The 12,874-nt window shown below is 52.3% G+C and overlaps 1 protein-coding gene across 11 annotated transcripts in view; it reads left to right on the top strand.

Annotated features, from left to right (window-relative positions):
* The window catches only part of LOC147629812 (uncharacterized), a 96,272-nt gene that overhangs the window by 55,803 nt on the left and 27,595 nt on the right, over nt 1-12,874 (top strand). For 10 of the 11 annotated variants that reach the window (XR_015267751.1, XR_015267752.1, XR_015267755.1 and 7 more), the window contains exons 5-7: nt 7,164-7,252; nt 7,412-7,773; nt 7,845-7,921. Coding sequence is in view for 6 of the 11 variants with exons in the window: in XM_086811343.1 (XP_086667469.1) it covers nt 7,164-7,252; nt 7,412-7,773; nt 7,845-7,921 (528 nt within the window). In the remaining 5 variants the exon portion in view is untranslated. The remainder of the gene's footprint in view (nt 1-7,163; nt 7,253-7,411; nt 7,774-7,844; nt 7,922-12,874) is intronic. The other variant, XM_086811342.1, reaches the window with a different exon arrangement.

Here is a 12,874-nt window from a genome sequence, read left to right as displayed (position 1 = left end):
TACCCATGTGGAGGCTGCAAGCCCTGGTGCCCAAACCGCTACTGCATACATCAAGGCTGTTGTCACTAATGTATCAAAGAGCCACCCCTTCGTGCGGGGTTCCTGAAAATGTACCTGATGACACTGACGCTCAAGGCCAGCAAGAGCTGCATACCCTCGGGTGTCACCAATTGGCCGACCATTTGGTCCATCTTCAGATTTGTGTCTCGTTCACTTGAGGCCAGGCCGGTGTCTCATGTGAAGGTTGCAATATTTTTGCATAACATAGACGGGAGCCAGACTGGTGCCACCCGTGTGTTAGCAGGATGGTGTCGTATGGATGGGAGCCAGACTGGTGCCACCCGTGTATGACCTGGACTGTGTTCTATCCATGGGATTGTCACGCCATGGAAGAGCTAGTATTTGTGCCGTGTCTTGCCTATGGGACTGTCACTCCATAGGGAGGCTCGTGCCTGGATCTGTGTCTTACCTATGGGACTGTCACTCCATAGGAAGACCGGGATTTATGTTTTCTGTCGTGCCATTTTTGTGCCCGACAGATGTTTTGTACTTGTTCCATGAACGGGAGATATGTCCATGATACTATTTGCACATGCATTCATGTTTTGCATGTTTGGAACTGTTTTCGCATGGCTTGTATTCTTGTGTTTGCCTGTTTGACGTGCTACTTACTGAGCGGGGACGCCTGCCAGTGAGTCGTGAAGTTTGCTCTGTCTTCTGACGAGTTTTGTTGCGTGTGAACAGGTGGTAAGTGTATTGCACTTGTTGGTTTAATAGTTTTCCTTTCTAACCTTTAATTTTATAAGGTCGTAAGTACACATTCATTTAAAAGTGGGCACCCATTATGGGCACCCACGTGTGGGCCAAGGTGGGGAGGGAAACCCCACACTTAACCCTTTATGTGTGTGGGGGTGGGTGCATGGCCAGCTGTGGTCGTGTACTTCCTCTCCAACACCTACAAAGGAGCTCTCATACAGCTGCACACAGGGGCATCTCTCCGCCTTCCACAGGTTGCTGCACGCTGGTGGGCTGCTCTCTCTACACAGGTGGCTGCGCCTTTGCACAGCAGGCTGCACCTCCTCCCCTCCAGCAGGCGGCTACAGCCAGGTATCTCTTGCCCATACAGGCGGCTGCGCCTGTCTTCTGCAGGCGGCTGTGCCTCCTCCCCACAGGCGGCTACAGCCAGGTATCTCTTGCCCATACAGGCGGCTGTGCCTCCTCCCCACAGGCGGCTACAGCCAGGTGTCTCTTGCCCCCACAGGCGGCTGCGCCACCCCACAGGCGGCTGCAGCCAGGCGACTTCTGCACCCTCCTCTACAGGCTGCGTGTGGCTGCCCTCTCTTCTGCAGGCGGCTTCTGCACCCCTCAGGCGGTTGCGCTTGCTTTCCAGCAGGCCACGCTTGCTCTTCAGCTGGCGGCTACACCTTCTCCTCTCCAAAGGCGGCTGAGCCACCTCCTCCTTCTCTCCTCCCCTCTACAGGCGGCTGCGTGGGGTTGCGCCTCCCTTCCGTAGGCGGCTACAGGCAGCTCCTTCTCCTCCTTCTCGACAGGCTGCTGTGCCCCGGTGTCCATCTCTGGTAGCTGCACACAGACGCCTTGGGTATTTGTCTTCCATTAGCGAGCTACAAGTAAGTGGATCCAGATTTAAGTAAAGGATTTTGTTGTAAATTTGATAAAGGATTCTCTCTACCGCTAACACCCGTTCGGTGCCGGGTAGTCCAAGCTTTTGGAGAACCACGGTCCAAGGGTGCCGAGATCGGGAGAGCCAGGCATTAGTATGGGAGCACCTGTTTGTGCGTGGTCCTAGAACACCAGTGGAGCGCTCTCCGCGGATTCCAGTGAAGGCACAGGACCGTAGAGACTTGACCACTCAAGTGGGTCGCTCTCCTTCGAATGTCTACTTCGAGTCTCTTGTTTGGTACTGTATTCATCTCAGTTGTACATGGACATCATCTGGTTCATTGAACCCATGGAGCATTGTATTAATGCTCCCGAAGCCACACCAAAAACCTGTAGAGATTGCTCTGTCCTCTGTAGATTGGCCTCCTGGCCATGCAAAAACAATCCCGTGTCATCAGCAAACTCAGAATTGAGCAAGTCCTCACCCCGGACTGGACCTCTCAAACCAACCTCCTCTGCTGTCAGATACATGCTCATAGCCTCTGCAAAGAAAAGAAAAAGGAACGAAGCGAGAGGGCATCCCTGACGGACTGATCTGGTCAGCTAAAAACTCGGCCCCCGTCCTCCTGCCATCAACACCTGGCTACGAGCTGTGGAATATAGAGCCGCCACCTCTCGAATCCAGTCTGGCTCAAAACCCACGCGAAGCATAGTGCCCTCCAGAAAAACCCAGTCGACTCTATCGTATGCCTTCTCAAAATCGAGAAGCATAACGACCAAGTCCTCGCCGAGAAATCTAGCTCGGGCCGTCGCCTCCCAGAAGGTGAAAATGTTGTCAAGGATACTGCGCTCCTTGACAAATCCTGTCTGGGTAGCATGACTCAAATCCCCAAGGAAGGGCTGGATCCTCAAACTCAAGGCCTTGGCTAGGACTTTGTAGACAGTATTGAGGATCGTAATAGGCCTCCATTGCCGAATATCATCTGACACTCCCTCCCCCTTGGGGATAAGAAAGATCAAGCCCTCTGAAAAACTCTCTGGCATCACCCCAGTGTCCAAAACATGCTGAAAACCCCTGCGGAGGCTTGGCCCCAAAAGGTCCCAATAGCGCATAAAAAAGGCAGGCGTCAATCCATCCTCCCTAGGGCAACTATGACGCGGGAGGGCCCTCAAAGCCTCACCAAGCTCATCCTTTGAAAGGGGCTCACCCAAAGCTGTGCGCATACGATCTGTGACCCTCCTCTGCACATGGGCCCACACAGTTTGTCTACAAGCATCACGTGCCTCTGTGGCTGGCTCCGCTGAAAGCAAGTCTTTGTAGAACTCAGTGGCAATAGCTCTAATCTCCTCGGGCTCAGTGGCTAACGATCGGTCCTGCCTCCTGAGCTGGCGTACTCCTGCTCGAGCATGGCGGGGTCCGGTGATCTCAAAAAACCCCCCGGTCACTCTATCGCCAACAAGTTGAGTCCACTGAGAGGCCTGGCGATGATAGTAAAACTCGTGTCTCTGCTCCTCTGCCTCTCTAACCTCCTGGCGTGCCTGGCTCAGCTGGGACGCCACCCACTCACATGTAGGCTGTTGCTCCTGAAGGCGCTGGAGCGAAGCAAGGCTACGTCTCAAGCGACGCTCCCGCTCTCGTGTCTCTCCCAACCGTGTCAAGGCTGTACGTGCAAAAAAGAGTTGAGCTCGATGAGCCCCTGGGCACACTGGCCTGTTGCATCCAGGTCAGAGCTCTGGCTATCCTGCCATATCCTCTCAATGTCCTCAAAAAGACTGGGGTCTGTAAGTATCCTCTCTGGGATCCTCAACTGCAAGCTGGTCTCCCGTGTCCTCTCCTCAAGAGTCAAAATAACTGGCGCATGGTCTGAGAAAGAGGTGCCAACGAGAATGCCAACGGAGCCACCACGCTCCGCGAACCTGTCACCCACATAGAAGCGATCAATCCGTGATAGATTAGTCCCTCCCTGCCCCGGCGATCCGACCGAGAAAAACTAAGACTGTCCTGAGAACGGGAGAAAGCCTCCTGCTGCCATGCATCAGTGATGCGCAGTGTCATACAAAATTGCTCCCAAGCTGCAAGCTCGGTGCCATGCACTGTAACATGACTGCCTCCCACCCTATCGGCCGGGTCCTCAAGCATGTTGAAGTCTCCCCCAACACACCAATGTGCGGCCTCGGGCAATGCATCTGTAACAAGGGTCCAAAACTCTGCTCTGGCACTAGCATGATTGGGCGCATAGACATTGAGCACACCAATGTGCTCATCGTGCATCCTCAGAATAACATACTGCGCTCTACCAGGCACAGTGACCCCGCGATCCACAATGGCCTGCCGCCATGCATCCGCAATGACCATATATACTCCTCCCTGCCCACCCAAGGGGCCAAAACGTGCAGACCAAAAAGTGTCCCATCTACCAGGCATCACCGAACCATATCTCCGAATCCTGCTCTCACTCAAATGGTGCTCCTGCATCATCAGAATATCAATACTGCCCCCAACCAGGCATCTCTGAAGCTCCTGCCTCAAGCAACCACGATAACATACATAGTGTGCACCGCCAAGGCCTTGTACATTCCATGAGATGATCCTCATGGATGACCTTCTGAGGTGGAGGCTGTCTCAGCCATACGGCGGGCCTTCGCAAGCGGCTTGGATGGAGAGTAATTCCCATCCGAGCGACTACGAATCTGCCCACCCGGTGTGCTACAAGAGTCTCAGACCAGGCGCCAGTGGCTGTGTCCCATAGCGACTGCCTCCCGCTCGGAGCAAAAATCCTCTTGTATGCATACATAGCCAGGGTCTCGCGCTAGGTCTGCCACTATGCGAACCACCAAGTGTCCCGGAGGCATCCGCACTCCCGGTATCAAAGAAATGTGCCAACTCCCAGAGTTGGCCTACCATGTCTGTAATCTCCAAGTCGCTCAGAATGTGAGAAAACTCAACTGCCTGGGTCTGGAAAATACTAGAGCAAGATCCAGAGTCCACTCCCGATCGCGAGTGCCGCAAAGAGGGAAGGAGAAGGCCACCGCTGAATCAAGTGCCTCCTCCCCTCGAGTCGGAAGTATCACCACATGAACTCTGATAGGTGCTGGCTCATGGGGGCCCTCCGCTCCAAATAGGCGTGTAAAGGAGTAGTCGAAAGCCTCCGAGCGCTGCTAGTGTCGAGACTACTCAGTCGACTGCGGATAGAGGATATCCGTGAAGCACGAATTGGCATGGTAGGTCTCCTCTGCGGTACACGAGCAAGGTCGATGCTCAGTGCCCGCCGGACTGCAGGTGAGTGCCAGGGCACTGCCAGTGCCTCCCGGGGAGCTGAGAGGAGCGGAGGGGGAGAAGGGGGTGGGGAAGGAGACGCTGAAAATGCGGGAGCGGGAACGGGAGGAGGCGAGGGTGGAGGGGGGGAGGGGGGAGGGGGGGGTGGAGGTGAAGGGGGGGGACGCTGGCATCTCCTGATCCTCAGTTTGCGCTGGGGTCTCCTCCTGGAGCGGAGCAAAGCTGTTCCTCACTGGAACCCAATGATGCTGAGGCTGTGTTTGTTTGCTGCGTTGGTCTCTGGGCATGCTGCTGTGGCTGTCTCCCTCTACGGCGCCCCTGTCTAGGCTGCCGATCAGAGGTCTTTGTGGGCTGAGCAGGTGTCCCGGAGGCTGTTGCCTGCCGAGCCGCATCTGTGGACGGGCCATCGGAGGTCTGCTGCTGCGGTGAAGGTCGGGGTCTCCTGCGAGGGCAGACCTTGGCCAGGTGGCCGACCTGCCTGCATATAAAACAATGGTTCGGGAGCCCCAAAAACTCCACTCTCTGATCGATCCATCCCCCCCTATCCTAGGTAACTGAATGACCTTCGGAAGGGAGGAGATGTCAGGAACCAAAACTCTGACCGAAGGAAGGCCAGCTGCTCTAGCCACCACTGAAGCTGCTATGGGGCCAGTCTCAAGCACCGAGCCCACCAATGATCCTATCTTGGAAAGGAGCGGAAGGTACTCGCGGCGAAGTCTAGGAAAGCAAACTGTGACATGGAGTAGGCGCTCTCCCTGCTGGGCCGCTGCTGGGTCGAAACCATGCTGCCAATGTCTGAAGAAGGCCCGAGTGCCCCGGATGTCAAGGGGACTCGTGGCTAGGACCTGGGCCACGCTCTGGGTGTCTCGAACTCAATCTGGTAGTGTCCGCGGCCTAGCAATTGAACGTCCAGGATCTTGCCCACATCTGCAAGAAGGCGGGCCTGGGAGAAGATCCCGGATCTCCCCTCTGCTGGGGCGGGTGCCAACTATACGGCAGATGGTGTAATGTACCTGGAGGCGTTCCACCTCTGCGGCGAGGCTCGCTTCCTCTTCTGGCAAAAGAGAGAGCTTGATGGGGATATCCTCATCAGGGGGTTGCGGAAGAGTCCCTAGGCGGGAGGGGCCTCCATCAGAGTTTGAAGCTGAGTCGAGGACGAAGCGGAGACAGAGGGTCCTACAAGAACCAAGCTGCACGAAAACGGGGGGAAGCGCGGAGCGGGGAGGGAAAGACTGAAAGCGAGGGGGGGAGGGGCGGATGACAGAGGAGAGAAAAGGGGGGGGGGGGGGGGGGGGGGGGGGGGGGAAGGCGGGAGGGAGCGGGAAGGGCGCGAAAGGGGGGGGGGGGGGGGGGGGCGAAAGGGGGGAGAAGGGTGCAAAAGGGGGGCGGGGGTAGGCGGGCAGGCGGGCGCGAAAGGGGGGCGGGGGGCGCGAAAGGAAGAGGGGGCAGGCGGCAAGGGCGGGAGGCGGAGGGGGGGCGCGAGCAGGCGGGGACGAAGGAGAGGGCGAAGGCAGGCAGGCAGGGGACGAAGGCGGGCAGCAGGCTCGAGCGGGGGGGGGGGGGGGGGGGGGGGGGGGGGGGGGGGGGGCAGGGCTTCAGCGAGCGTTGGTACTACGTTTGGGGGTAGTCCACATAAATGGACTTCATGACGTTGATATTTAATGGTTAATTAGGGTCTGCTTTATCAGTTTGTAGCAATGGATTAGTGGGTGATCAAACATGGGATTAGGGTTTGCTTGATGGCTGTTAGGCTCTGGAAATGTGGGCTTTCAGTCTCATGGCCACTTTGACCTTCAGCTGGTGTTAATTAATCTTTCTTTCTTTCTCTCCTCCTTCTTCTTGAGTGACTGGTATGATTGTGATTTGGAGGTTGAAGTAAATAATAAAGCTTGAAAGGCACTGCCTTTTACAATGTGCTCAGAATTGCAAATGATGGTGCTATCAGTTATTTATCAGCTGACTTCTTGTGTGTAGTGTATAAGCTTGCATGTCTTTTGGCAATTATGGAATTGTCGATTTTGTCATCCACCAAGTTGCTCCAACATTATGCAAATTTTGTCTTCACTTGAGAGCTCTTTTGGTAGTTTTGGCTTTGTTTGAGTTTGATATTGCAAGTTTCTTTATCTTGCATATTGTGTGAAACATGCATGCGGTTGCTAATGTAGGGCCAAGGAAGTGGGTTGTCAAGGTATGAGCAATAAGGAATCTTCAGTATGATGTAAAATATTGGGATATATCCTGAATTATGTGATTTTATTTCATGCAGTGGGTAGTGGAGCGTTTGTGCGATGAGTATCCTCGTGCAGATATGGACACTTTGTTAGAAATACTTCGTGCAACAAACTTCAACTATAGGTAGGTTCTCCTTTTTTTTTCTGGTAGAAATATTTTAGTATCCGCTGGGTTGTGTCAATCTTAGTCATGAGACTTGATGATGTTTCTAGTTTTTGCAGATGATTATAGAATTTTTCAATTTCTATGTTGATTTTAAATCGTTTTGGTTATTTTATGAAGTGATGCAGAGAAAATCTTGCAGGAGGCTGGTCTGCAAGAAGGTGTTCTAGGCTGTAATGAAAGAATTGATCCTCATGAGCTATCTCGGATGATTTTGGAGTCACTTTTCATCAAGCCCGAAGAAGTCAAAGTGGAAAATAAAGAGCAATACAAACATGTTCCTTTAAGGAAAAAAGATAAAAAAGGTTTAGAGCTTCTAGAGAAGCCAAAATGGAAGGTAGTAACTAGCTCCGAAGTGGACATTCTGAAAAATGAGGAAGCAAGTGTGCAAATGAAATCGTATGGTATGATGCCCCAATGGAAGGTGGTGACAAGCTCTGAAGTGGATAACGAGGAAGAAAGCGTGCAAATGAGATCGTATGGTGTGTATGCCGGAACCTTCTTGATTGTAATATTTCCTTTACTTCTGGTATATCTTGTGTGTTGTATGCAGGAGATTGGGATGATTATGAGCGCCATCATTCTAGTGCAAAGCAACATTCGAAAACAATGGGATCTTATTTCAAAGCAGTAAGGAAGATAACTCCCCTTTTAGATACTACTAGTTGTCCCTCTCTTTCGAGTATGTATCTTTATGGATGTGTGTGTAGCAGCCTTGACCTCAGTATATTTTATCATCTATCCAAATTCTATTCAGTCATCCTCAGGCAAAGGAAAACATAAAAGTTAATTTCTACAAGCTGCATATGAGAGAAGGGAAGAAAAAATTATCAACATCTGAAGCCCAAAATGGCTATGGGACCAAAAAGCAAAGTGTATGCAATCTGTAATAGGAGATGCATAGAGCATCCTCTAAATGCTGTCACAACAAAGAAATGAAAATTTGAATCTTTTTGCCAAAGGTAAAGGGATACAGAGATGGCAAAGAAACTTGTCTTTGGAGTGGAGACCTAGCAGGTCCAGCCTGTGAGATGGTTGATCTCTTGCTGTGAGAGATCCAAAAGTGGAGAATCTACGTTGCACTGGAAGGGAGGAAGGCGATCCACTGGAGGCCGTGCCCATCAAACCAATTAACCACCTGTGAGTACCATGATCTGCCATGTCCAACCCGATGTAACTGCATCGATGACTCAATGGTCAATCTCGGGAGGTGCCAACTTTTTTTTTTTCCCCAGGAAAGGGACTTCTATTAAGCATGAAAAAAGGCATACAACAATCACAGCTATAAGCTGAAATAGAATGGAATCACCCCAATATGTAAGGTGATCTCAACCGCTGACTCCTGAGGAGCATCATGGTGCCATGAAAGACCTGTGAGACTAGAGGAAAAGCAAATGCCGTGGTCCCACTCCCGCAGGAGGCGCTAACTTTTCAGGTGTATACATGATGAATATAAGTGATGGTCTGAAAGAGTCATCTATGACCAAAGGGCTGGCTCCGATTTCAATCTCATATGGCATAAGTAGCTTACTCTTGATCATACATAAGAGCATCATCACTTGGGTTCTCTATATGCTCTTCCCGGTTGCCTCACTCAGATGGTCCGGAGAAGGTGCCCCATACATCGCTGCTGGGTGCACCAAGGTATCAACATTGTTGCTGGACGCACCAAGGAATCAAAAAGCTGATTTAGCCCACTGTCCTGGATCATTCATTTCCCAGATTAGTGCTACCTGGGCCTTTACTTGATGGAGATTCATAGACATAGAGACCTTCTATGAGAGAGCCAATCCTATGTCCAGGACACCTCACAACCATCTAGCTTGTTCTAGGTGACAACGGGGGGTTGCACCAGTCGTCAACCTCAAGGTCGCTAGTCTGATGACCCTCCCAGGAGGACCATGTGACATATACAGTTGAGAGAAAGGACATCAGTTTCAGTGCACCAGACGCCCATGGCCCTCTAGCTTGAGGTGGAACTCCATGTGAGAGCTTTAGATCCAGGAGATTCTTCAAAGACACAGGGATGCCCCTCCATGGGCAGTGGATGTAGGGAGCCTCTTTGAGGTCCTAGATTCACCCTGTATATTTTGGGATCCATGATTATGATGTCTACCTACTAGCATCTCTCACTGCACCCACATGAGCTCATGAATAATATCATCAAATAGGTAGCTACTTTTTTCCTTTTCGGTTTTTCATGGCTCAATATTCTTGTGGACTCATTGAGCTACTTTCTGGTGGATCATTTGAAGACGTTGATATTACTCTCTCTGTTGCGCACCCTGCCCGTCTCCCTGTCCCGCCGCCTGCATTTCGCCACCCTTGCTCATCTGCGCCCTCTCTCTCTCTCTCTCTCTCTCTCTCTCTCTCTTGCCTGTCTTCACCGTTCGCCTCGCCTCCCTCTCTCTCTTGCGTGTGCCCGTCTCTCTGTTCGCCTCGCCTCCCTCTCTCTCTTGCGCACCCTGCCCGTCTCCCTGTCCGCCCGCCTGCATTTCGCCTGTCTTCACCGTTCGCCTCGCCTCCCTCTCTCTCTTGCGCACCCTGCCCGTCTCCCTGTCCGCCCGCCTGCATTTCGCCACCCTTGCTCATCTGCGCCCCTTTCCCCACCCACCCTTGCTCAGGCCCCCAAGGCAGCAACATAACTCTCTTCTCTCTCTCTCTCTCCCCCGCCTGCTGCTTATCTTTCTCTCTCTTCGCAACAGCCCCCCTCTGGCCTCTCTCTCTCTGTGGGAAGCGCTGCAGACAAGCACAGAGCTCTTCCTATAACCCGAAACCAGCCTTTTTCAGCCCAAGACAAGATGGAGAGGATCGACATTGAAGACCTGATCAAGGCAGCCATCCAACAACACAAGAAAGAGACGGACAATGCAATTAATATGGTCAACCGGAGCTTTCTTGACAAAGTCAAGAAGCTTGAAGTGCGGATAGCAGCCCAAGATGTAGAGATCGCAAATCTCAAGATAGAGATAGAAGAGGCACGTGCTCAACATAAGCTCGAGGAAGGTGAAATTCAGCCCGTCATGATGGAGGAGCTGAACATCATAAAGGCCCACAAGTGAGAACACTTCAAGAGGGAGAAGAAAAGAAAGCCCTGGAGACCTCCTCGTGGGTGGAGGTGCTCACGAAGACGCAAAAGCAAGTAGATAAGGCGGAGAAATGGATAGAAGTGGTCAAGAAAGGTAAGAACAAGGAGGCCGAAAGCACATCTACCTCGAAGATTATCAACCTAACCATTGAGGAGGAACAAAGAAGAAAGACAAGGGAACTTCATGTGCGGATCACGGGGCTTAAGGACAGTGACAATGTAGAGGAGAAAGCCAAAGATTTATACACACGCATGGGCATTTCGAGGCCTACACACACGGGGCTTGGAGAGTGGGCAAGAAAGACAAGAACGGAGGAGAGAGCTCTCATTTTACGCTTTCCCACCTTGGAGTCCAAGAAGGATTTCTTGGCCAACCGCTCCGCCCTTAAGAAAACGGGCATCTTTTTAGGAGATGACATCACCTTGGCGCAGCTAGCACATATGAGGGAGTGCATGCCGGAGATTAGGGCAGCCAGAGAAAAAGGGAAGCTAGCATTTTACAGAGGAGGCAGAGTGGTGATACTAGAGAGACGCACCACCTGACGGTGCGAGACCTATGGGACCAGTCTGAGACTTGCAGTATGGAACTGCAACGGAGCATTGAGATTGGATGTGGGGGCCTTTGAGGACAGCTTCAGAGATAGGGACATCATCTTCTACTCGGAGACACATCAGGCCCCAGGCAGCACATTACTGAGAGTGGCGGGATACAGATGGGAGACGACTTGTAGACAGGAGGCCCGTTCGAAGCATGGTGGTCGCGGATCCGGAGGAGTTGCAGTTCTTTTAGAGAGGAGCTTCAACCACTCATCCATGTTATGCGCCGTGATGAGAGCGCGAGGTACATGTGGGTGAGAGTGAGGGCAGATGCGGGTAGACCCCTATACATTGCTATATGTTACTTTCCACCTAGCACATCTCATTATGCAGCGCCCAAGGGGCAATCTCCATATATGATTCTAAATGAGGACATATGGGAGTTCTCAAGGGAGGGAGAGGTTATCATACTTGGGGACTTTAATGCTCGAACGGCTCAGTACCAGACCTCCTTCTTTGACACTTCGGAGGAGATGTTGAGAGAGATAGATGTGGAGGAGATGTGTTTGACCTGGAGATCACAGGATGAGGTGGAGTGTACTGAGTATGGGAGATACCTCTTGGAGATGGGGACTGCACATGGGCTGGCCATTTTAAATGGCCTAGAGAGGTATCCACTTGCCAGTGGCTTTACTTGCTTTCCACACAGACATGGGGCCAGCACAGTGGATTATGTTTTAGCCTCGCCAACCTTCATCCCGAGTATCCAGGATTTTGCGATTGGCCCCAGGCCCATCGGAGTTACGGTGGATCATGCACTTCTCTCCTTTACGGTGGATTTCCACTACAGTACCCGCCAGGTTGGGCAATCCTCTATCACCCGAGATATACCTTTTGTAGAGAGACTGATGGAGTATACACCGCAGAGATCTACAGCTTGTTGAGTGCAGAGGATCCACACAGGCCATTAGCAGAGCTCACACAGATCCTGACAGAGGCTTTACATATAGCTGCAGCGACGGCCTTCCCACACACGCAGCCCACAGTATGACCACGTCCTGGGAGCATGCCCCAGAATAGTTTGTATGAAGATGACTGTAGGGAGCTCAGAGCCCGGCTACAGAGAGAGGTGGCCATAGGTGTCACTACATATAGACAGTCACGCATCATCTTCCGATCCCTCATTCGGCGGGAGAAGAGAGCATTCTTAGCTCGGCTGGAGAGAGACATCTATCAGTTGTTTTTGAGTCGGGATTATGGGGAGGCCTGGAATTGCTTAGAGTGCACCCCCCGCCTCCGGCCATTACCTCTCCAGATACATGGGGCGAGTATGCAGCCTCCCTCTACACAGTACTAGAGCAGCCACCACTACCGAACCCTCCAGAGCCTTGTCCACCCACTTCTACCTTCTTCACAGCAGAGATGGTGAGGAGGACCATCAACAGATTGCATACAGGGAGGGCACAGGATCATGAGGGCATTGTAGCCGAGCATTTCATACATGCTAGAGATATGATTGCAGACTTGCTAGCTCTCATGTTTAATAGAGCCATGTGTGAGGGGTTTCCCGGGACTTGGAGTACTTCCACGATTGTGCCGGTACTCAAGTTTGGAGATCCGAGCCTGCCGACTAACTACTGCACCATTATGATTGGTCACTTGCTGGCCAAGCTATATGCCTCTACTCTTGAGCATGAGTTGAGCACAAGGTAGGATCAAAACGTACGTACGGATCCATTCCGTACCGTACGATTTTCCGTACGTACGGATCGATCCGTACGTTTTTTTTTCTTCCCCCCCCTCCTCCTCCCCTTGCGTCGTGCCTGCGTCTTGCGTCTGGACTCTGGAGGCCGTACGACCTCAACTTTCTGGTAAGGGCCAGTTGCCATGCTCTCTCTCCTCTACAGTCGCACTCTCTCTCTCTCTTCGCTACTGTCGCCGCCGCCTTCTCCCTGAGC

The sequence above is a fragment of the Cibotium barometz genome, chromosome 17 (genome assembly GCF_041138505.1).
Source record: "Cibotium barometz isolate CiBa-2024 chromosome 17, ASM4113850v1, whole genome shotgun sequence".
NCBI lineage: Eukaryota > Viridiplantae > Streptophyta > Polypodiopsida > Cyatheales > Cibotiaceae > Cibotium > Cibotium barometz.
The sequence above is the reverse complement of the archived record's forward strand: the minus strand, read 5'-3'. Positions and strand labels throughout refer to the sequence as shown.